Genomic DNA, 25651 nt, shown 5'->3' with positions numbered 1-25651 from the left:
ATGCTGCTTCTCAACTTCTGACAAGGCACAGAATGACACATTATCTAAAATTACATGCTGCCATGCATGCAACAGTGCAGTGGGAGAGTACTGTTGTTTGATTTTCCTTTAAAGGGAATTTTCACAAGATTGCCTCCTCCCATGTTAGGAGGAGAATTTGGGGTTGACCACCCTAATCAAAATTAGTTAGATACAGCTCATTGCCCTGTCATGTGATGTCATAATGGATGTTGACTGATCTGACTATTAGTATTACCAAATCCTAAAAGCTATAAATTTCTCTAATCTGGATTTATCTTGTCCTATGCATATCCTGCCTCCAATGTGATCAGAATCACCTCCTGGTTCTTAGCAAAATCACTCATCCAGTCTCTATTATGCAAACTGTTGTGAGGAAGAGTGGCTGAACTCTAGGCTAGCTAGCCAGGCTAGCCAGGAGGCTTGGGAGCTCCATTCCTGGGGTCTTGTTGGTATTAAAACAACAGCCCCCTACCCTGGACAGGTGGGTGTGGTTGGGGGTTGAAGCCAGGGAGCTGGATTGAAAAGTGTTTTGAGGGAATTCACATCTGGTAGAAAAAATATCTGAGGTTCCTTTATAAATACCCAACTCTCATGTTGTTTGGGGAAAGCTGAGCTGTTCTGTGAAGCCCAGGCAAACGTAATGAAGAAACAGTGGAGGGACTTAGTGACAGAAATAGAAACCCAGGGGAGCAATTTATTGGATTTGGGAAAACTCAGTTGTGTCAAGCCACAGTTTTAAAGTGACTCTCCTAACATCTCCAAGTATCCTCTGTTTCCAGAACATGCTTGCATGTTGCAAAGAGTAACTCTGGGCAGTGGCGATGAGGACTGGGCATGTGTAAAGAAAGGAAAGTGCAAGCTGGAAAGCAGTGATTCCATGAAAACTGAAATTTGTGTTCTATTTCCAAAATGCTGATTTCAGGCTTTGTTGGCAATGCAGCAAGAGGGAACAAAATGTGTGCTGTTTAACCGGATAAGCCCTTTATGACTGTTTTAAAGCCCCCTAGACCACTGGGTAGGGTTAATTGTAATATGCAGCATAATCTGTGCAGGAGGTGTAAGGGAAAGCCATAAAAATAATCAAATTATAGGAGTGGAAAAGTCGTCGAGTTCAAACGGCTGCCCCCAGGCAGGTCTATTCCTAAATCACATAAAAAAAGGTAGGAATCTAGCCTTTTAAAACCATCCAAAAAGAGAATTCCCCTTCTTCCTTCTATAACTCATTCCAGTGTTGTATAACCCTCTAGTTTCCATGCTAGGTCATTCCTGCTTGAAACTCTGATGCAGTGAAGAAATGAAGTTCCTGAGCTTGGTTGTTATAAGAGGGGTGATGCCATATCGTCTTTCCCTTTGCTAGTGGGGGAATTGATGTCCCAAATCTTTTCATAACGTTCCCAAGGATATTGCGCGGGGGGGGGGGGGATGAGAACAGAGAATCTGTGTTATTTCCTTCAGATCTCACCAGATTTCAATATTTAATGAAGCACAGGTGTTCAGTGCAAAGCCATTGATGACATAGTGGTATTTATTGAGCATTTACTTTGTGCAGAGAAAAGTGGTAAGCATTTAAGGGAGTACAATTCATTCATTCATTCAATAGTATTTATTGAGCGCTTACTATGCAGAGCACTGGGCTAAGCGCTTGGAATGTACAATTCGGCAACAGATAGAGATAATCCCTGCCCATTGACGGGCTTACAGTCTAATGGGAGAGACAGACAAAAACAGTAGCAATAAATAGAATCAAGGGGATGTACGTCTCATTTACAAAATAAATAGGGTAATAAAAATACATACAAATGAGCAAATGAGCACAGTGCTGAGGGGAAGGGAGGGGGGAGGAGCAGAGGGAAAGGGGGCTTAGCTGAGGGGAGGTGAAGGGGGGGGTGGTGCAGAAAGGCAACAGAGGGAGCAGAGGTAAACGGGAAAGCTCAGTCTGGGAAAGCCTTAAGTGTTGGCCAGTCCACAACGAGTTTATAGTCTAGAGGAATGGAAGTGTTGGGATTTCTGGAAATCCCATTTTGCTAAGCACCAGAGCCCTTGAATTCCTCTTTTCTCCCTTTCTCTGAATTTCTAGGACCCCTGGACCTCTGGTTATCCTCCCTTGGCCCCACTGCAACCATGGCTGCAATTTCTATCACATGGGCCCAGTAGCAAACCCTTTTTGAGTATGGGTAGGTCCTTGAATAAGAAAAGTCGAAATCGGTGTAGGGACAGTGAAGAGGGCAAAGGGAATTAGCCTCTGCTAACTGTCTGCTTTCAGAGACCTGGCTCACTGTTTCTCTAAAGGCCTCTGAAAGGAAGCAAGTGATTAATGACTTAAAGAAGTTTATTTACAGACCATTAGGAACATTTAGCACCTTGCTGAGCTGCAGGAACAAATTCGAATCTGTTAGAGGATAGAGTGTACATTTTAGGCGTGGTCTCTATTTTATCAGACGTTTTAAGTGCCTTTTGGATGGAAGGCCAAAACACGTCGAAAACAAAGTAAACAAGAAAGCAATAGTACAGTCTAGCAGTATTCAAAGTTCACTGGAAGACAGGCCTGGTGTAAATTAGCATTATATTGGATTTAGATAGAAATCTCTGCGAACCTCAGAAAGCTTTCCACATATGTATTAACTGATTTGTTTCCCATCAACAGTCCCATTTTATAGATGGAAAAACTAAAGGCAGGGAAGCACTGTGGTTTAATGGAAAGAACAGGTGCCTAGGAGTCATAGGACCTGGTTCTAATCCCGGTTCTGCCATTGGTCTACTGTGTGACCTTGGGCAAGTAACTTCTCTGTGCCTCAATACAGTGCTTGACACATACAAAGCGCTTTACAAGAAGCATAATTTTTAAGATTTTGCTGTTGGATCCCAACCCAGGTCACTTGGCTCCCAGGCGAGTGCTCTGTCCGGAGACTCAGCTGCCCCATGTTAATTTCTGTACTGCTTAACCCTTCTTTTTTCCATGTCAGCGCTTTCCCGCTTGGGTCAAATACACTTGGAAATTGCATCTGACTCCAGAAACCCAGACCATGCCAGGCAATTTGGTCCCCATAACACAACTCTGAATGGAGGTTCCTCACCACCCAGGCTACTTGCTTCTCCCTCCTTATCATCTGAGCAACAGTGGGCACTACTGAGGAGTTTAGAGGAGACAGTCAAAGTACAGAGGAAGGCCTGGGCTGCTCTTGTCACTCATTCATTCATTCATTCAATAGTATTTATTGAGCGCTTACTATGTGCAGAGCACTGTACTAAGCGCTTGGAATGAACAAGTCGGCAACAGATAGAGACAGTCCCTGCCGTTTGACGGGTTTACAGTCTAATCGGGGGAGACGGACAGACAAGAGCAATGGCAATAAATAGTCGAGGGGAAGAACATCTCGTAAAAACAATGGCAACTAAATAGAATCAAGGCAATGTACATTTCATTAACAAAATAAATAGGGTAATGAAAATATATACAGTTGAGCGGACGAGTACAGTGCTGAGGGGATGGGAAGGGAGAGGGGGAGGAGCAGAGGGAAAGGGGGGATAACTCATACACTAAGGATGGGGGCCAGTGGCTGGGTAAAGTTTTTTGTTATTTGTTGTTTTTCCTTTTGGCATCTGTGAAGCTCCAGCTCTGTACCAGACACTGTACAGAAATCAGTTCTTCATAATTACATTCTAGGTCCCTTTGCTTTAGTACCAGAATTTAACTGAATCCCTCTCCAAGTAAAAACAGCATTCAAACCCCCCCTTCCTCTTATGGGAACACCAGCTGTGCAAAAGGATTCTGAGCTCCTGGTTTATAATGTTAGTATTTGTTAATCGCTTACTATGTGCAGAGCACTGTTCTAAGCGCTGGGGTAGATACAGGGTAATCAGGTTGTCCCATGTGAGGCTCACAGTTAATCCCCATTTTACAGATGAGGTAACAGGCACAGAGAAGTTAAGTGACTTGCCCACAGTCATACAGCTGACAAGTGGCAGAGCTGGGATTCGAACCCAAGACCTCTGACTCCCAAGCCCGAGCACTTTCCACTGAACCATGGGTTTATGTGTTTATAAAGTTTAATGAACGCTTACTATGTGTAGAGCACTGTATTAAGCACTTGGGAATGTATAATACAGCAGAGTCGGTAGACACATTCCCTGACCACAGCGAATTTATAGTCTAGGGGACAAAATGGACCTCTACAAAAATAGTGCCTGGGCAGTTCACTTGCTCAGAGATTAGAGACACTGTTTCCCTTTAGCCTCCATCTAAGCCTCTGGTTTGTTGCGATTTCTTGCTAGAAAACTCTTTATGATCAGTATTTATATTCAGTAGAGGTCAATTTGGCCAATAACATTCAGGTATGTTTAGTTTGTGTAGATCTCCATGCAGCACTGAGGGAATATGGAACAAAGCCTCTTATTGTTGCAAAATGTGGTGGATGTGAAATACAGCGAAAAACATGTTAAAACACGAGTGAATCTGGTCTGTGTTATAATTTTCTGTAGCCTGATATTAGAGAGAGTATTTTTGATAATGCTATGCTACTCCTACGGGTCTCCTTTTTTAGAAATCTGACCTGAGAGTCCTATTGACAGCAGTTTACTTTTATTGTGATTTAAGCAATTTAAGCTCCTAGAGGGACCAAGGCTGTGGTTTGGACTCTCATTTTATGCTTTCAGTAGATTAGAATAGTCTTCTGTACACAGCAAGCATTCAATAAATGATGGCGATGATCATTAAATGACTGATTAGTAGCTAACTCTCCAGGTGTACTACATTAAAGGGAATGCATATTATGGTAACAATCACTCTTTTCTTTAAGGGAAAAGAAAGTCTGAATATTTGTATGTGCAACAAATAGCCGATTCCAGCCGTTTTCTCAGTTATCTTTTACTGCCTTTGCATATCACTTTTGAAGTGCTAAGAATAGGAAGCATGCTAGGAGGCTCATTGTAGGCAGGGAATGTGTCTGCTTATTGTTATATTATACTCTCCCACTACAGTGCTTTTGCATACAGTAAGCACTCAATAAATTAAATCGAATGAATGAGTGATTTGAACTCGGAACTGAAGAATAAAGAAAGTTAGAGCTGAAGATGTAAAAGTTAAGGGACATGTAAGAAAGAAAGGCCAGGTAAAAAGAGAAATGAAACCAAACAGAAATTGGAGTAAAATTCAGGTGGGAAAATAGAAGATGAAAAAGGAGAATTTACCCTAAATAGCCTCCCAAAGGATGAAAAAAAATGGTTGAAAGGGACAAAAAGCAGTATGGTTGGAAGAAAACTAAGGAAAGGCCAGAAAAATGAGTATATTAAGTCCTCCTGTAATGGGAGGGTTAAATTCTTGATGATCCTAGAATAAGGAAAACTTGTGTAGCAGTAGCTTGAACAGTGCAGTGCAAATGTGCGCAACCATTTCTTCCAACCCTGCTGTCACATCCTATCCACATAGATGCACAATGTCAGAAGAACATTCCCTAACTCTGGAACTCTATCCTACCCGAAGCATGTCATAAAAAATACGTTATGGAAGTACTGGGTATATTCTGAAACTGGTGAGTTGGAGTTCTCAATTTTTGTACAGAACTTTTGGTGGCTTTTTTTGAATGGGCTTTAATTCTCCAAAATCCCTGTGTACTTATGTCTAGGAAGAGAAACGTTACCAGGGGATGCATGGAGTCAACAAAATCAGGAAGGGTATGAATTAGGTGAACACAGAACTGTTATTCAGGAAATCCCACAACAATGGGAGGAAGCACCCACTGAACCACTAGGGTATGGCTAGGGTAATAAATTCTTCATCCAGCCAGAAGTAAACCTTTGGAATTTATTATCCCCGGGAGGTGAGCAAAGTGGGGAAAAAAAATCAGTAAATTCAGTAGGGTTTGGATAAGAGCATATACCAAAGCATAAATATAGAAGCAGCGTGGCTCAGTGGAAAGAGCCCGGGCTTTGGAGTCAGAGGTCATGGGTTCGAATCCCGGCTCGACCACTTGTCAGCTGTGTGACTTTGGGCAAGTCACTCAACTTCTCGGTGCCTCAGTTACCTCATCTGCAAAATGGGGATTAAGACTGTGAGCCCCAAGTGGGACAACCTGATTCCCCTGTGTCTACCCCAGCGCTTAGAACAGTGCTCGGCACATAGTAAGCGCTTAACAAATACCAACATTATTAAATATAATGGGCTACCAAAGATAAAATTGAGGCTACTAAAGGGTACCTTACATTCCTAACCATTTGAATGGCTATGAAGTGGGGTAGTCATCACAAAGTTTTTTGAAGCATCGTGTTGCCTCCACTGAAAACAAAACCTTGGTCCGGCTGAGCTGACCCAGGATTGCATTTCATACGTTCTGTCGATGAGCCTGTAAGAAAAGAAACTCAATTCTACCTCTAAACAACTCAAGAATATAATGCAGAATCAGAAAAATACAGTTGTTCTGACTTGCGTTTTGCTCAGATTCCCATTTTCCATTCCCAGAATGTGTGAGGATATTGTCCATTGTCAGCCATTCCTTTTATGGGACCATATGTCCAGGGCCCCACAATGGAGAGTCTTTCTGAAGTTGACTTGCGCATCATTATGTTTTCCATTTGCTCACTGCCTTTGCCCCCTGCAAGCAGCACCATGCATAAGTAAAGTGTGCTCTTTATTGTAGATTAGACAAACAATAGCAAGTGTTTATTTTTTTCTTTAAAGATATCGTTTCAAACCATTTGTGCCAGGCAATCTTTGATGTCCATAGGATATTCCACCCAAAAGGCACCATCTGTCTGGAAAACCGTAAATGTCTAAGTGCGACAAAAATTGCTATGAAGGAACTCTTTTGCTTTTAGTCATATTGAATGAGCTGCACCACCTCCGTTTGCTACTATTGTTATTTCTTAAGTGAGATGGAGAAAAATACATCTGGTGCCTCAAGCAAGGAGTCCTTTATAAAAGGTAAGCACAATTGGACAGGCCCAGTGCATTTTCATCCGGTTTTACTGCAATTAGGAAGGGCAAAAGGAAGGGAGAGGCCCTGGTCTTCCTCTGGACAGGATACAACACAATGAACCCTGGGTTCATTTCTAAGTGTTTGAGAAAGGACAAGAACATTCTGGTTACTTTGTGAGGGGAGTCAGGCATTCTTTGCAAACTTAAACTGAATTTTTGTCCATTAAATGTCTTTTAAATGGAAAAGATGAAGTCTAGATGGCAAATTCTGTGGTAATAACTGTGGTATTTGGTAAGTGCTTATTATGTGCTGGGCACTGTTCTGAGCACTGGAGTAAATACAAGCAAATCAGGTTGGCCATAGTCCCTGTCCCACACTGGGCTCACAGTCTTAATCCCCATTTTACAGATGAGGTAGCTGAGGCCCAGAGAAGTGAAGTGACTTGCCCAAGATCGCACAGCAGACAGGTGGCAGAGCAGGGATTAGAACCCAGGTCCTTCAAACTCTCAGCCCCTTGCTTTCTCCACTAGGCTATGCTGCTTCTAGATGGGGAAAACCTCAGTTATCTAGACTGCATGGGATCATGGACAGCCTGAATATGAAGCCAAACTGGATAATGAATTTGTCCATTTAAAGACCTAATCGTACAAAAGAAATCCTCCCCAAATCCATTAGATGCAGTTCTAGCCATATTCAAACCGTTTCTTAAATCAGGCTTCAGCAGCCGTGGGAGCAGGGGAACTCCCCAAGCGAGTGAGTGTAGACAGGGGAACAAGGGACCCAGAACAGAGCCTCAGGGTTGCCCACAGTAGGAGCTGAGAAAGGAACGAAGAGCTAGCCAAAGAGACTAGGAGAAAAATGTCTTTATAAACCAAGAGATTGGTTCCAGGAATTTGGTCAAGAGTGTCTAAGGAGGCCACAAAGTTAAGGGAGATTAAGATACAGTAGAGCCTGTTGAACTTGGCTGGGAGGAGATCATCAGTTGTCTTGGAGCATACAGTCTTCAGTGGAGTCAAGGCAATAGAATCTAGACTGTGGTGAGTCAAGAAGGGAGTTGGAGGAAAGGAAGTGGAGGCAGCAGGTGAATACAACCCACTGGAGGAGGTTGGGCAGGAATGGGAGCAGGGAGATAAGGTGGTATCCAAAGCCAACGAAGCTCCAGGAGACAACATCCCAGACAGTGACATTTCCTGTTTTTTAGAGAGAACAAGGAGATCCCTTAGAGGGGAATAGTCTTTCACCTCTGTCTTGGAGGGCTAATTTGAGGAGAACCCCAAGATGTTGATCAAAGACCACATTTTCCACGCATCTTTTGGCACCCCCTAGAGTGCCCACGCCTGCCCCAACTCACTGTCCTGCCCTCTGGGGGAGGAGAAGCTGCAAGGGAGATGGATGTTAGCCATCCTGCCATGCTTCAGGGCACTGGGTTAGCAGAACAGCTCTGGCACCCTCAGGTTGATCTATCACAGGCAAGATGTCCATTTTAGAAAGGATTTACATCAGCCCCTTCCTTCCTTCCTTTAGTGAGTAACTGGATACTTGGGAATTGCATCAGTAATCCTGGGCCATATTTTCTTCTGCCCTCCATGAAATTACTCATTTTGCCAAGTTACAAAGTCAGTCCAAAGAATGGTGAGTAGAACCTAGAGTTCTGGATTTAATATACCCCTTTTTTCCTCTCTTCATCTACCTCCTCTTTCAATACATGCAGTAGGGTTTTATGAATTCCAAACTTCAAAAAAACTGTCACTAATCATGGGGCTTGGGGTAGAAAAAAGACCACAGACTAATGATTGATTGATTCACACTATTTGGAAACCCAAGCCAAAATGAAAATGAGTTCTCCCCTTGCAGATTTCTGTAAAAAGAAGCAATTTGCACAAACCAGAGCTGCCTCTGAAATATATCTCCTCCAACATCTCAAAATGATAGTTACTGTTGTCATTTAGTCTGGCAAAAATTTGAAAATGAAAAGTGAAGCTCAGATCAATCAGTAGTATTTATTGAGTGCTTCCTGTGCGCAGTACTCTGGCTATTATTACCTTGAATGCCATCTTAGAGAGTAAAACTATTGCATGCACTGTTCAAAAAAATTCCTCTCTAGAATAGAACAAAAGAGAATGGCCATGAAAAGTTATTTCTACTTTGGGTGATTGATTTTTTTTTCTTTTTAAGAAAATTAGCATGGTAGGATCTTAGATTGACAGCAAATTAAGATGGAGTTCTGTGAGAAAAAATAATGCACCCAATTCCTAGCCAGTCATCAGATCTCCCTCCCAGTGGAAGTTATTCTAGGACAGAGTTTGGACTATGGAACAGAGAGAGACTAATAGCTGCCTTCCCTGCAGGCTAACTGTAAACAGTTTAGCACATATCTGATGTTGGGAAGGTGTTTTTGGATCCAGGACCCTATTTTGAAGCCATGAAAGGAGGTTGGGATCACCCAAGGCAGCCCAAGAAAGGTGATTCCTACCAGATTCACAATAAAAGCCTAGAAAAAAGGCCATTTTTATGTCTGGCCCCATCCCCTTCCACTACTGCGTTCCAAGAATGATATCCGTAGTAGTCTCACATTGATCTCCCCCTACATCGCACCTCCCTTCAGCTGGAATAGATAAGGAAAAGACATCCTGTTCCTTAAAAAAAAAAAAAAATGAACTCTGCAAGCTCTACACAGTCAAAGTTCAGCTGAAAAAGAAATAATATGCTATGCTAACCAGAGCATCCTGGTCATTTCTGTTTAGTTTTTGACAAGAGTGGATGTTTTGTCACTTAATCATTTTTATTTCTCATGTCATTTGGCTTGAGAAAGGAATCCATTTAAAGTTTTCTATTTGGGAAATTTGGGTTGGTTTTATTTTTTTTAACCTCTTCATAAACATAAGATGGTGGAGTTTCCTGTTATGAAGCCTTAGAAGCAAGAACCTGCTCAGGGAAAGAATTGATTCTACTGCTAATGGGTCATGCAGAGCCACACACTCTCATTTTTGTCCCTGCCAGTTAGGTTCTTACTCGAGCCATAGGGGTAACAAACGAGTAGACAGAGGGAAAGCACCACACCAAAGGCAAGCAAGTTACTTAAGATCTTCTGATGAATGTGGGAGAAGTGCCCAAAAACTAAAATGAATTGGTTTAATGCAAAAGCTTTGGGGATACTCCACCTTATTTCAAATTAATTTTTCTACCACTTTCACATTCAAGTAGCATCTGGCAATGGCTCTACCTAATTGATGAATAAAAAGCTCATTAAATACTGTATTTACTTGCATACTAGTTGCTGCTATTAGATGAGATGTACCCTATTTTCAAGTCGATCAAAAATGTACCGTATTTGTGCTGTCAACTATCTTGCTTCCTTCCACATCTTGAAAATGTCTGTGTGTCTCAAACAAGTAGATTTTTCAATAATAAGAACATAGTGTTGAGAAGTTGACTTACAAAATTATAGAAAATGAATAATGCATAATCAGAGCATATGTGAAACCTTTAAAAGCTGCATTTTCAAAGAAAATTTTGGAAAAGTAGCTTTTATTCTTTTTACCTGTCAAAATGTGATTTTAAAATAGTTTTGTCATGACCATTATTTTTATATAGCGTTTCCATGGTATACTACAAAAATGAAAGTGGAGAATCAAAAGGAAAGCATCCAATCCATACATGAATATGGTCTCACTGTTCTAAACTCCTATCACCGAACTGATTGGTGATAGTTACCACAAATTCGAATCTCAGTCCTAATTCCAATTTTAGACCTCATTTTTGCATGAACATTGAATAGGGCCATAAAGTTATAACTTTGAATATGCCTATCTTCTGTCTCTGTCTTTGCCTCTCTCTCTGTTTCTCTCTCTCGTTGTCTCTTGCTTTCTCCTTTTTGACTCTCTATTTCTCTCTGCCTTTCTCTTCTCTCCCTGTGAATGTGTCCACTCTCTTGTGTCTGTGTATCTGTCACATCCATTCTAATTTAAGAACTTGGGTAAATGATCTCTGATTCATCATACACAGTGTCTATTGAGCACCTACTGTGAGCACTATACTAACCACATAAAAGCTTATAATAAAAGTTGTGCTCCCTGCCCTGGAAAAGCTTTCAACTCAGTGCAAGTGGTATGTACTTCCCAAGTGCTTAGTAAAGTGCTCTGCACACAGTAAGCACTCAAAAAATACAATTGAATGAATGAATGAATGTATTTGGGACATTTCCCTCTATTTCTTTCATCATTATTAAAAGAAAATTGTCTACCAAGGGTATTTTTCTTCCCCAAGTGCTTAGTATAGTGCTCTGCACATAGTAAACATTCAGTAAAAATCTTGGGTTAATTACATGCAAATCACCCGATTTGCTTGAATCCACCCCAGTGCTTAGTACAGTGCCTGGCAAGTCCTTAACAAATATCACTATTATTATTATTATTACTACTATTACAAGAGTATGAATGCTAATAAAAGCCTTGTGAGACATTTCTATTAAGGTAAGAGGGTCCCAAGGGAGCTGAACTTCCATGAGTAGCAAAAGTCTATTGTAGCCAAGTTATTATTCTTTCTGAAAAAGAGGAAATGGTGCTGCTTCTATGATAAGGAAGTAAACCATCAGGTTCCCTTGCAGTTTGCAAAGAACACAGGAGGAAGGAGTTGGCATTTCAATGGCCTGACATAAGTAAGGAAGAGACAGTTTGACAGATATTTTACATTCAAGGTCTTATGTGCCTGGAATGGAGATATTTCTTACTGTCAGATTCTCTGATGAAAAATGTAAAGAAGCTGCATTTCGTTCCTGTTTCAAATGGAGCATCCTTGCCTATGAAATACATAAACTGGGTGGTTAATGTGACGAGAGGCCATGGATTACTGCTGCTAATGTCAGAAATATTGAAGAGCTGAAATATAATATTTTTTTGCTACTTTAAGGCACAGTTTCATAAGCCACACACTTGAATCCAAAGTAGCAACTAGTTGAATGCCATCTATTGCTTAGGAGAATTTGCCGGAACCCTTTTCTAGTTCTCTTAGATGCATTGATTCCTTGCCTCCTTACTCACTGCCAGCTGAATGTCACTGAACTGTGAGAGGCTGTCTAAATGGGCAGAAATATTGATTTTCTTTTCCTCCTTTTCTAAAAGCTTCTCATTTACCAGATACTGAGCAAACATCAGCCAAATGAATGATCACAGGAATACAAAAAATAAGTAGACAACTTAGTTACTGCATCTTTTCTAATATGAACTTGGTTAAGCATTTTTTCTTCTAAAGGTCTGAGAAAGAACATCGCTGATAACAATTTTATTACTTTTTTATTGCTAATGAGCCAAATCAGAGTGGTCTAACTGGCTTGGTGGAAAATATTCACATTCAGTATCACAGTGATCACCACTAAGATCCAGAGAGCCATCTTTGAAAGGTAAAAGATAAGTTATTTAATGGTAGTACATTTCTCAAGGGAAGGTTTCCCCAGCATGCAACCCTGCTGTCTAAGTGCAAGATGGATTATATACTAGGAAATAGTAGGCAAGGGTTAGGATGGAAGAGGACTGTGACAGTACTGCTCAGCAATGACAGATAAACACAGGTTAAGTAAAGTGCTTCTGGGAGTGAGTAATAAAGGCAGTGGAAACCCCTTCCATTAGTTCTTTATTTGTAAGTGGCAGATACATGGGGAAAAAAGGAGTCTCTTTGGATCTATTAACCTATCTTCAGAAGTACAAGAGATCCTTTTAAACAGTTAAAAGAACTTGGACATATAAATGAGTGGTGCTGGAAGCTAGAATTGCTCCCAGCGTCACCTAACAGACTTGGAGAAAAATATAAAATTTGGCTAAACTTCTTGATTAAGTTGTTTTAAACATCTAGTCTGAGTCATCCCGGGGCAGAACAAACTTCACAATCTGACATCTAGGAAAAATGGGAGATTTGCTGTTTTATTCTTTGCATCTCATGGAAAGACTGAGATAAGAACATCAGAGATGTCATTCTGGGTCAGAACAATAGTCCATTCAACCCAATATTCTGTCTCCAACAATGGCAGCAGGATGCATCAGGAATCAATTAATGGTTGTCTTCCCATTATGGACCTAGCCCTTCTTGATTCTTACAAAAATAAATTGTTAACCACATGTAGATGTAGCATATATATTTTTTCTTAGCTTGAACTGCAAGGAAAAGAAAAAAAAAGACATTTTACCAGGTCAGTAAAATATCGAGGCATATTTATTGCCTTCCATTGGACCAGATTTCAGTCACTTCTGCATTTAGGTACAGGATGCACCAATTATTCAAAATCTCATAACTGAGAGGCTATAAAATGGGAAAATTGACTCATGACCTGCCTCAGTGGGGGAGGGGAGGAAGAGAGTTAGTGCCATCTTTTCTATGTCTTTTGCCAAGAGCCATGTAAAGTTAGTTATCAAAAGGGACAGGGAAGAGGAAAGGAATTGCTTCATTTCTTCATTTGTCATGTAATTTCCTCTAGTGAGGATGATAAACAGTAAGAGAAGGAAAGTGAGAAACTGTAGGTTCGAACTACAAATCAAGAAAAAACTGATGCACTGTTGATGGATTACTCTCCTCCTAAGTGAATAAGTACAGTAAGCGGACCTGTTTCTCCCTTTCTCTCTCTCTCCCCTCTCTTCCCCCCTACCCCCAACCACCACCACGGTTGCAGGTGTTGTGCTAAAAAGAATCTATTTTTACCGGGACAGTTATTTTATCAGCCACCGCCTCCCCCAAGATTATTATTACTGAATTGAGATCGTGAAAGGAAATTGAAGAGTTGTTAAAATTTCAATCAATAATCAAGGATATTTTATTGAACACTTAATGTGTGCACAACACCATACTAAGTGCTTGGGAGAGTACAGTGCAACAGAATTGGTAGACACATTTGCTACCAACCAGAAGCTCACAGTCTAGAGAGGAAGATAGACATTAAAATAAATTATGAATATGTACAGAAGTGTTATGGGGCTAAGGAAGAGTGAATATCAAGTGCTTAAAGGGTACAGATCAAAGTGCCTAGGCAATGCAAAAGGGAGAAGGAGTTTGGGAAATAAGGACTTAGGGAAGGCCTCTTGGAAAAAATGTGTTTTTAATAAGACTTTGAAGGTAGGTAGAGTGGTGGTTTGTTGTCTAGGAAGAGTGAGGACATGGGCAAGTGATCCACAGCAAGATAGAGAATAATAATAATAATAATAATGTTGGTATTTGTTAAGCGCTTACTATGTGCAGAGCACTGTTCTAAGCACTGGGGTAAACACAGGGGAATCAGGTTGTCCCACGTGGGGCTCACAGTCTTAATCCCCATTTTACAGATGAGGGAACTGAGGCACAGAGAAGTTAAGTGACTTGCCCACAGTCACACAGCTGACAAGTGGCAGAGCTGGGATTCAAACTCATGAGCCCTGACTCCAAAGCCCATGCTCTTTCCACTGCTCCACGTGAGGTACAGTGACTTGGTTCAGGGTGGAGAAGTGAAGCCTGTGGGCTGGGTTGTTATAGGAAATCAGCCAGGGATGATAGGAGGAGCCAAGCTGACTGAGTGCTTTAAAGCCAATAATAAGAAGTTTCTGTTTGATGCGGAGGTGGATGGGCAATAAATTATTTCTACATATGTCTAGCATAATGTTTCAGAATAGCTTGGAGTGGTTTCAGAAGAAATGCCAAAAAGTGTTGTGTTCAGACAATACCCTGTTCACTAAGTGGGTCAGAATAATCCACCTGTAAACTAGGTACCAAAGCTCATTTTTGCCTGTGATCTATTGCAGCCCTCCAACTGTAAACTGAGAGATCTCTCAGCATGGAGTCACCTGCCCTTCACCAAGCTCTCCTAGACATTTTGGGTTCCTTATAGATTCTTTTGGCCGGGATTATATTGCCCCAGCAACCACTTTCTGTGTCTCTTCAAGGAATAAAAATAAAGAATAATAAGAACATATATATATATATATATATATGTGTGTGTGTGTGTGTACATATATACATTTATATATTTTATATCTGATCAATGATTTTATAGAGCGTAAACCTGGCTTTGCTCACAATGTACCTTGAATAAATGTTGCCAGAAGATTAGATGTAATTCCCTGCTTTGCCCCACTTACGGTAAGGATCAGTGAAAGAGCCAGGCATGGAGGTTTGGTATTCTGTAGTCGAAATGCCCACTTCCATTATTTATTGCTCTTAAAAAAGACATTTTGATATATTGCCATGGAGAAAGTTCTCTTCTTGGAGAGTGCAAACTGCACTGTTACAAACAAACTCTAGATGGGTTAGGTTTAGGAAGTGTGGCAGGCGCAAGAAAGCATAATGGATAGGCCATTCACTCCTTTTTTTCTCCCTAAAGGGCATGTTATTCTCATTTTTCTTCCAAGGTTAGCCCCTTTGCCAACAACACTGCCTCTACAATTCTTCACTTCTCCTGGTATGATTTCTAATGTAACACAGCCAGGTTGATAGGGTAAATAAGAAAATGTACATTCTCGTGGCAGTGTGCACATCTCTAAAATATTTGCAAACAGGTAGCTGTACCCAAACAGGAAAGTGCTTTAAAGAGTAGCCATCTGATGACAAAATGCCAAGCTATTGATTTTTAATTAATATTCTTTCCTTTGTTCCTGGACCATCAGTACTCATATACATATCTGTAATTTTATTTATTTGTACTGATGTCTGTCTCCCCAACCCTAGATTGTGAGCTCATTGTCAACAAGGACTGTCACTGTTTATTGTTGTATTGTACTTTTCTGAGCACTTAGTACAGTGTTCTGCACACAGTAAGGACTCAATAAATAAGGTTGAATGAAAGAATGACTGGGATGCAAATGAATTTGCCAGACTAAGATTTGGAATAACTGAACAGCCCATCACGAAATGTACACTATTCTTCTGAAGTACATTGGCCCTCGGGACTCCACTGTGGGTGAGAATTCTTCAAGCTCCAATTAAATCCTTCCTTGTTCAGTACAAGCATATGCACATAAATACACATATAAATACAGAGAGTGGGAGAGAAGCAGCGTGGTCTAGTGGATAGAGCATGGGCCTGGGAGTCAGAAGGACCTGGATTCTAATCCCAACTCCACCATTTGTCTGTTGTGTGACCGTGTCCAACCTGATTAGCTCATATATACCTCAGTGCTTAGAATCGTCCCTGGAACGTAGTAAGTGCTTAACAAATACCATAAAGAGAGAGAGAGCTGCTTTAAAAATGGATCTGGGCCTTGCAATATTTTTATCTGAATTGATTTGCAATCAGTTGGGTGATGAGCCAGCTGAGAGCAGAGTGGAGCAAGTTTACACATGGTCGTCTTGCTATTACACTGATATTAAAGTATTCCAGTTTATCTAGGTGTAGATATGCCGATGGTAGTCCTCCCATTCATTGGAAGATAGGGCTTATTTTTTCAGGCCAGGATATGTGTGCAGGTGAACAAGCAGAAATTGGTCCTGCCTTTTTTATTCACTGGGAGAGTAGTAATGAGAAAAATAATCAAGAAAGGGGCCAAAGGAAGCATTCTATCTTAAGTCTTTTGGAATACTCCCATCTTTACGGACCCTCTTCAGGGCCATCCGTGGGTGTTCTTCAGAAGGTTTCATTTTGGAATCGCTTTCTGACGTTTCAGTTCTTTTTTAACCTTGCCGAGAGCCCTCAGCCATAATGAAGGCTTAGCGTTTCACAAAGCACATCAAGAGGGTTTTTAATAAAGGGGAAATTCCTGGCCCTGAGCATCTTTTGGCCTACTCTCAGAACTTTCATTTCCCAAATCATTTTAAGGAGCTAGTGAAAACTAAGGGTTTGGTAATAACCATAATTATGGTATTTGTTAAGCATTCACTGTGCGCCAAGCACTGTTCTAAGCACTGGGGTAGATACAAGGTAATCAGGTCGCCCCACATGGGGCTCACAGTCTTAATCCCCACTCTATTGATGAGATAACTGAGGCATAGAGAAGTTAAGTGACTTGCCCAAGGCTACACAGCAGACAAGTGGCAGAGCAGGGATTAGAACCCACATCCTCTGACTCCGAAGCCCGTGCTCTTGCCATTCGGCCATGCTGCTGCTTCTTGTCTTCTTTGAACAGAAGGCCTTCCATGAGTAGTCGCTGAACTCCCCACTTCATAGCCTCCAACATGGCAAAGTGGCAGCTGGCCTTAGTGGCTGCAGCACAGACCTGGGTGTCAGAAGATTTGGGTTCTAATCTCGACTCCAGCCTGCTGTGCTATCTGCAAGTCACTTAACCTCTCAATGCCTCAACTTTGTCATCTATAAAATGGGGATCCAATACCTGTTCTGCTTTAGATTGTGAGAAGCACCGTGGCTTAGTGGAAAGAGCGTGGGCTTGGGAGTCAGAAGACATGAGTTGTAATGGCGGCTCTGCCTCTCGTCTGCTGTACGTCCTAGGGCAAGCCAGTAAATTTCTCTGTGCTTCAGTTTCCTCATCTGTAAAATGGGGATTAAGACTATGAGTCCCACGTGGCACAACCTGATTACCTTGTATCCACCCCAGCACTCAGAACAGTGCTTGGCACATAGTAAGCGCTTGACAAATACCATTGTTGCTATTATTATGAGACCTACGTGAGACGGGACTGTGTCCAACCTGAGTATCTTGCATCTACCTGAGCACTTAGTACAGGGCTTGGCATGTAATAAGCAGTGGTTTTTTCCAGCTCATTTTATATTAAGATTTCAAAGATGGGATTAGATTGGAGGGTTTCACTTCAGTTTCTAGTGAAGGAGTAACCAGTAACAAGAGCTCCCCATTTCTTAATTTTCTTTTCAATGTAAGGGATCTTACAATGGCCAGGTCACGGGGTGGAAAACAAATGAACTTGTAAAACAGCTTATAGTCATTTTCAACCCTTCTTCCTGGTACAGGGAGCAGAGGTGAGGGATAAGCCGAGGAGCTGGGGTACTGAAGATCTAGGGCAGTGGAGAAGTCCAACGTGAGGGTCGTACACACGTGGATGAGGGCATATGGGAGGATGAAAGCAAAGAAGATTGGAAGAATAGAGCATCACTGAGACAGAGATATACAGCTCCTGGCAATCAGTTGCTGAGTGATACCCCGAAAACAAAGTTGAACAAGCAGACCTAACAGCTGTAGGATGGTGGAGAGGAACAGGGTATGGGAAATAGAGAGGAAGCCAGTCCTCTAAGCTGGGCCTGGAACATGCCTTTGGGGCTGGAGGGGGAAGGGTGGAAGAGGGCTTCAGCCATGTGGGACTGAAGGCTTTTGCAGGTAAGTGACCGAATGGAGCTGAAAGGACAAAAAAAGCATCCTGGAGCAACACACACATTTTATTAGCACTTACAGCTGATTCATGCAGCACTTGAACCATTCTAGCAGCATGCACTGGGCTCTCCTCTAACTCACCTGACCCCACTTTGGAGCTTCTCATTTATTAAGCAGTGAATAGGGAATGGACCAGCTACCCGCTGAGCTATCCCCTGCCCTCTCTCCAGGTCGGTCCTCCTTTGGAAGGATTCTGGTTGGTTCGGGAAGATCAGAGAGCCACTGTCCCTTTCTCTCCCTGACCTCTGGAGCACATGAGAATCTGAGAGGATCCTGGAACCACCACTGCCCCCCGACCCTGCTGGAGGGTCCCTAGACCTGGTACCAGCCCTGCCCAGGGAATACCTGGCAAGGCAGTCAGTAGTCCTGTCCTGAAGGGCCCTAGAGCTGCCCTAGGGCATGAGAGATCTCCCCACTCTAGCAGCGGTTTTCGAGAAGCAGCATGGCATACTGGAAAGAGCATGGGCCTGGGAGTCAGAGGACCTGGGTTCTAATCCAGGCTCTTCCAGTTGCATACTGTGTACCCTTGGGAAAGTCACCTAACTTCTCTGTGCCTCAGGTTACCTCATCTGTAAAATGGGGATTAAACTATGAGCCCTATGTGGGACAGGGACTGTGTCTAACCTGACAAAGATGTACATACCCCAGCATTCACGATACATAAGAAGCGCTTAACAAATACCATTTTTAAAAAAATGAACTCCAAAGGGCAACTCTCCTTTCTACCATGTTTCATTGGACTGCTGACCCATTGAAAAGTGGGATGGAAGAGTTGGGTGACTCATGGAGGGTGGCAATTTGTTGTACCTCTATTTTGAAGACAGTAGCATCAATCAACTTCTGTTCAGTGATTCCTCATTTTTACATTCTGGTGCTTTGCTACAGAGCTTATTGGCGTCTCTGGCCATTTTCTGGGCAGATTTCCAAACTGTGATGGCATGGCACTCCATCAACAAATTTGAATCCCTAAAGCACCCTCCAAGAAAATGAGCTGGGACTGTTGTGGGGAATATTTTTGCTCTAGTTCTCTCTGCCTGTGGTTTGATTTTGTTGATAGCAATATTCGTCTTTCATTTCATTTTACCTCGCTTGTCTCTAAATGTATTTTACCATCCTGTTAAACATCACCAAGAAATGTTTGTGCCATGGAAGTGGAGAGATGTCCTTAAATAGAGGGTAGGAAAGCTCACACGGAGTTTGGATGTAATGTTTTACCCGAGAATTGTATAACTTGGGACTGCCATTCACTTTGATTATTCCAGAAATCAATCAGTTATATTTATTGAGCACTTACTGTGTGCCGAGCACTGTCCTAAGCACCTGCGAGAGTACGATATGACAGAGAACTGTGTAGTTCATACATGGTATGGAAAATAAATATTTTTACTCCCTGCTAGGTCCTGCTTTTAAAAAAAAAATGTTATCATCATTGCCATTTCAGGTGAAGATGGCTTTGCAGCAGGAAGGATTTGGCCGACGAAAGCGAGGCTATCGAGACATAAATGAAATTGACATCAACATGAATGATCCTCTCTTTACCAAGCAGTGGTATCTTGTAAGTCCCTCGCTATTGCTTCTTTTCTACTGTGGTAAAGTTTTATTTCTGCAGGAGTCATGAAGTGTCTTTTTGGTTACAAGGGGCTTCAAGGCCCAGATTTTGTTCTGGAAGCAACAGCCAGCTTCATAGAAATACATTTAGTAAGTAAAGTGCAAAAAATCTTCTCTGTGTCATGACTGTTAGAAATAGACTACCTTCCTCTCCTATCTATTCCTGTGCCTAGCAGTTTTGATGCACTTATATTCCAAGATCTGCTTTCTTGGTTCCCTTTAAAGTGGATAAAAAGCCATGGCTTTCTATCTAGTAGGCCCAGAGATAGGATATTGAAAGGACGATTGGACACTTTTGGGAAGATCCCTATATCCTTAGCATGTTAGGCCTGGAGAACCTGGGAGAAAAAAAAGGAAACCAGAAATGATTAACAAACCAAAAGGCTTAAGGGAAGAATATTAAATACCATCAGGTAACACTGGGGAGATAAATAAGCAATAAAGCTATAAGAATCCAAATGGTACCTAAAATGTCTTCAGAAAAACAAATTTGGTAGAGCAAAATTGAGCACAGCTGCAGAAAGCCAGGCTGGTTCAGCAACACAGCCACTGTAAGTGAGGCTTTCTTTGCTTTGTTTTTAAGGGTATATGTTAAGTGCTTACTATGCGCGACGCACTTTACTAAGCTCTGGGGTAGATAGAATATAATCAGGTAGTACACAGTTCATGTTCCACATGGGGCTCAAAGTCTTAATCCCCATTTTACAGATGAGGTAACTGAGGCACAGAGAAGCTAAGTGCCTTACCCAAGATCACCCAGCAGACAAGGGGCGGTTCCAGGACTAGAACACATGTCTTCTAACTCCCAAGTCTGAGCTCCTTCCACTAGGCCACACTGCTTCTATGTTCCAGAAATCTAGCCTTCACCCTTGCTTGAGAGCCGGGCCCCATATCATACAAGTCTTCTCCTTGGCATGACTATTGCCACTATGGGGAAATGCTTCACTGTGCACTCCTTTTTTTAAATGCAGAGCCATCAAGGAAACACAAGGTAGGTACTGCACAGATGCAAGTTCTTTCTTCCCTCCATTTCTTCCCCCAAACCCCTCCACACTCTCATGGCTCCATGTCTCCCTGGAGCTGACAGGTCCTTAAAACTAATTGTTTTTGGAGTGAGTAGTCCAAGGAACACCGTCCACTTTCCCAACAGCGTTCCTGTCCCAGAAACACTTGAGGGACAGAAACACTCCCTCTCTTCCCCTCAGACTCTTTCCTACTCCCCTCTGATCCTGCAATAAGTTCCACATCCCTGGAGACAGTCCTCTTTGGGAAAGGAGACCCTTCCCATCTTCTTGATCAACGATTCTTCTCTCGGGATTGGAGAGCCTCTTCCAATGGCCTAGGAGATGCAAACAGGCTTTGCTTTGAGGGAGAAATTTCCTAATGTAGCCCCAGAAATTGAAAGACTTCTGGCTTTAAAAACAAAATGCGATTGAGAGAGGGCAGAAAGAAGAGTTGCTGCCTGCTCTTGATCCAACCCATGGGGGCTCTCTGACCCATTTTCCTTTGGGAAAGAGGGAAGAGTGTGGACTAGATTGTTCACATCCGCCTTTGGGGTATTCTTCTAGGTAGCTGGGACCACCCAGGTGGGCTGTATTTTAACTGCTGCAAGGGTTTCAGGAAAGAAAGACGCCTCTCTCGAAAAATGTTTAGATCAGCTTGAGAGTAGCCCTGATGCACACGATCAGGGAAGCTGAATTCCACGGGCCACTGAAGGGCATACTCAGAACTTCTCTGCTTTTAGAGATTTGCTCTCAAGCCGTCACCATACCCCCTGTTCTAGGAAGTAAATCACAGCATGCCTGCAGTAGATGTTAAACAGACATTGGGCAATTTCACCTTGCACTAAATAAGATCCGTTTGCTTTGTTTTGCTGCATCAGATCAATACCGGCCAGGCAGATGGGACCCCTGGACTTGACTTGAATGTGGCGGAAGCCTGGGACCTGGGGTACACGGGGAAAGGAGTGACTATAGGAATTATGGATGACGGTGAGTACTTGAAACCCATTTCCTCTTGCCAAACGGGGTTCTCTTTGCACGCCTGCAAAGAAAGACTTTTTTTCAGAGCCCTTTTGGAAAAGGAGCTATTTTCAGAGTACCGATGGGGGATGAACATTATTGCTTAGTTTAAGAGAGTTTCCCATTAGAGCTAGATTCTTTTCTTTCTCTACGTCCATTTTAAAACTAAATTTATGCTATCTGCTGTTGCTCTGAGTGGTAAGTCTACCAATGCTCTTTATCGGCATCTCGAAAATTTCAGTGTGAGTGGATTTAATCAACAATTAGCTGGGAGGACACTCTCCCACAAGATGCTGTGGGCAGAAATCTCCACAGGTGCCTAATTCTCTACTCTGTCGGGAGCCCTACATGCCCAGTGTTCCAGCAATCTATGCTGGGGTGGTAAGCCAAGCTTCTTAGGAACTGAAACTGCCTGAAAGGAAATTCCTCTATGTGACTGAAATGATTGCTCTGGAACACAAGTCTAAAACCACTGTGAGGGAGGAGGTAAGGGAAGAGCTTGGAAATGAACAGACAATCTCCCCTCCTAAAATCTCGTCTCCTCCAATAGGTCTTCCCCAAATAAATCCTCATTTCCCCTACTCCCTCTCCCTATGTTGCCTATAAACTTGGTTCTGTACCCCTGAGAAAAATCCCAACATTATTATTATTAATATTCACCCCACCCTCCACCCCACCGCGCTTGTGTACATATCCATAATTGATTTTAGAGTCTGTCTCTACCTCTAGCTCCTTGTGGACAGAGAATATGTTTGCCAACTCTGTTCTATTGTGTTCTCCAAGCACTTAGTACAGTGCTCTGCACACAGTAAGCAATCAATAAATACCACTGATTGATTAGAGCACTATTCTTTCACCATTCTTCCAATAATCACCATCTATGAGTAGAATTTAATGCCTGTCCACTAGGCGCACGGCAATCTATTAGGCATCCTGTGGTCTCACTGTCAGCAGTATTGTCTTCCATTCAATGATCGAGTTGGCTACCAAGGAGCTAGGAAGGAAGCAGGAGGCTTAGGTCCCTTTCTTGGGAACTTGTCAGTGTGGTATGGCGGATGGAGCACAGGGCTGGGAATCAGAAGGACCTGGGTTCTAATCCTGGCTCCTCCACTTGGATGTTGTGTGACCTTGGGCAAGTCACTTGATTTCTCTGGGCCTCAGTTACCTCATCTGAAAAATGGGGATTGAGACTGTGAGTCCCACGTGGGACAGAGACCGTGTCCAACCCAATTTTCTCATCTCCACCACAACGGTAAGTACAGTGCCTGCACAAAGTAAGCGCTAAACAAATACCATCTTCATTATTATTATTATTAAAAAAGACAAGCTCAACTACCGAAATGCACACGATGTCCCCCAGAGAAGGCTATATCTTAGGCCTGAACAATGCTTGCCAGTGAGATTCCTCAGGTGAAACACCTATGGGACACTGATGTCTCTATGGTCCTGGGCCCTCTGAGCCCCATTTGACTTGGACTTTGTGCTACACTTTATCCAGGACAACTGAATCTAATAGTACTGATCTCCCGTACGACTCTCCCTTGGTGACATATGGCTTCTTAACACATTAAGGGCAAAAGAAGCGATGAGGCCTGCAGTGTCTGTGGCTAACGTAACCTCAGTCCTATCTGTCATCTTCGTGGCACTCGGCCCTCTGGGTCTTTTTGTGATGGTGGCCATTCAGCGAGCACAGGCATTAACCTTTGCTTTCTGTGCTGTCCTTGTCTTCTTGCAGGGATTGACTATCTTCATCCTGATCTCGCCTCAAACTATGTAAGTACACGCTGACCTTTTGCTGGGAAATGCCGGGCTCTGCCGTGTGTTTGGTTCCTTTGTCTCTAGGACCTCGTCTGCCCCTGCCCTGGGCTCGGTAACCAGGCTGGGGTTCCTGACCCTCTCAGAAGTGATTCTTTAGGCTGTAAGCAAAATAGGCTGCAGTGGGGCTGGCATCCTAGCAGCTGCCAGCTGCTTGGTGGTAGGTAGGTAGTAAGGGGCCAAAGATCTGCCCTGCAGGAACAAGGGAGCCGTTAGGGGCAGAAGGGAAGAGGAAGGAGAAGTTGGCCAGATGTTAGCTCAGCCCCAGGGTGTCGTATTGGAGAGAAGCGAAGGAGAAGGGGGTACCGGCCAGCTGCAGAGTGGGAAGTGCTTCGTGGATACTGTTAAGCACTCTTTCTAAAGGAGGAGCGCAGGGCCCGGGTCTGAGGAGGCAGAGGAGCACCAGGCAAAGCCTCTGTTGCGTAGCTCCTTGTAGGTGTGGTGCTCGCTGCTGGGAGCTCTCAGTGGGGGTCCGATCCAGGTTGTAGCTAGCCTGGCTCAAGTAGCGGTGATCATATCCTATTTACACAACTCTGCCCTACCAAGACCTGAAGAGCATTAGTGGAGCTTTGGGTCTCTTTGTGGCTGGGAAGAGAGAAGGTGAGCCAAGTACTTGGTCGGGGGCAGAGTGCGAGGGGGGAAGCTATTGCTGGACTCATTGCCCACACAGCCCACTTTAAAGTTGGCACATTCTCACCGGAACTGCCACAAGGTAACTTGGGGAAGAAGTGTGGGCTAGAGGAAAGGGTATGGTTTGGGAATCAGAGGGACCTGAGTTTTAATCCCAGCTCTGCCACTTGCCTGCTTAGTCACTTTGGGCAAGTCACTTAACCTCTTTGTGCCTCAGTGTCTCCATCTGTAAAACGGAGATTCAATACTGGTTTCTTCCCCCTCTAGACTGTGAGCCCCATGTGGGACAAACTGTGTTGTCCCCATAGAGAGTTTGGCATGAAAGCCACCCTAATTATTCAAAGAACAGGATTGCAGCGAAAGGGAGGGCATCACAAGATGAGAAGCGGGGATGGAATGTCCCTTACCAGCATATAGTTCGTGTACAGCTCAACTGCAGGGTGAAAATCACTGCACTGTTGGTATCTGCCCCCTGAATGTTTCCATTTGACTCTTCCTTGAGGTGCAGTGAGTGGAAACTACCTAAAGAGAGAAGCATATTTGTGGCTGAAGCTGAAAAGGAGAAAGGGACAGTTTGAGTAGTTGAGAATGGATGGTGAGAGGGTGAATCAAGGGAATTCTGAAAGCTACAGTCAAACTATGCAGGATTGGTTGGGGATGCCAAAGAAAATTGGATTTAATGTTTGGGTAACTTCTCCATCCCCTGTGTTTATAGGCAGAAAGGGATTCCATTCCTTTCCTCAGTCTAGCATTTACATTTTTTCTGGTATTGGATTTAAAATTCCTTCAAAGGGATGCCCAGTGAAAGGAAAAGACTTGTAGCCAAAGTGTATTCTTTCTATTTTTGGATAGGTATCTAATATGCAATCACTTTTAAAAGACTAGACACCTTTGGAGTTCTCTGAACCGTTTACTAGAGCTTTGCTTTGGTGCTATCTTGATATTTGTTCTCAAGTTAGCACGTGCTTAGGATAATGAAAAGCCTACTGATGGGGCTAAGCTAAAATGATGGCTCCTAGAATGACTCAGATATTATGAAGTATTGATCTGATGCCTGGCTCTCAGCTTTTAGCCCCATTAATATTTCAATAATTACACTAATATTTCATTACAACACTAGGCTTTAAAAACCTGTACGCCTCTTTCTTCTGATGCACTAGCTCATTTCTAATTCATTAGTTAATGCTAACCAAACGCACAAAAGTATGGGATTGATATCATTCTGGAAAAAAAAGATAAAAAATCATAATTTTAGTTGGTAAGAATAAAAAGCTAGAATTAACCCAGGTCTTGGTGGTTTAGGCATTCAGCAGGTTTTTGGTTTTTTTCTTACAGAACCCACTTTGAGATTTAAATC

The 25651-nt window shown here is 42.7% G+C and overlaps 1 protein-coding gene across 1 annotated transcript in view; it reads left to right on the top strand.

Moving 5' to 3' along the window:
• Positions 1-25651, top strand: part of PCSK2 (proprotein convertase subtilisin/kexin type 2) — a 127670-nt gene that overhangs the window by 47740 nt on the left and 54279 nt on the right. Inside the window, exons 3-5 of the mRNA XM_001515364.5 lie at positions 19662-19775; positions 21711-21819; positions 23585-23622. Coding sequence (XP_001515414.2) covers positions 19662-19775; positions 21711-21819; positions 23585-23622 — 261 coding nt within the window. The remainder of the gene's footprint in view (positions 1-19661; positions 19776-21710; positions 21820-23584; positions 23623-25651) is intronic.

The sequence above is a fragment of the Ornithorhynchus anatinus genome, chromosome 9 (assembly GCF_004115215.2).
Source record: "Ornithorhynchus anatinus isolate Pmale09 chromosome 9, mOrnAna1.pri.v4, whole genome shotgun sequence".
Classification (NCBI taxonomy): Eukaryota; Metazoa; Chordata; class Mammalia; order Monotremata; family Ornithorhynchidae; genus Ornithorhynchus; species Ornithorhynchus anatinus.
Note: the sequence above shows the minus strand (reverse complement) of the source record. Positions and strands in the feature narration are given on the sequence as shown.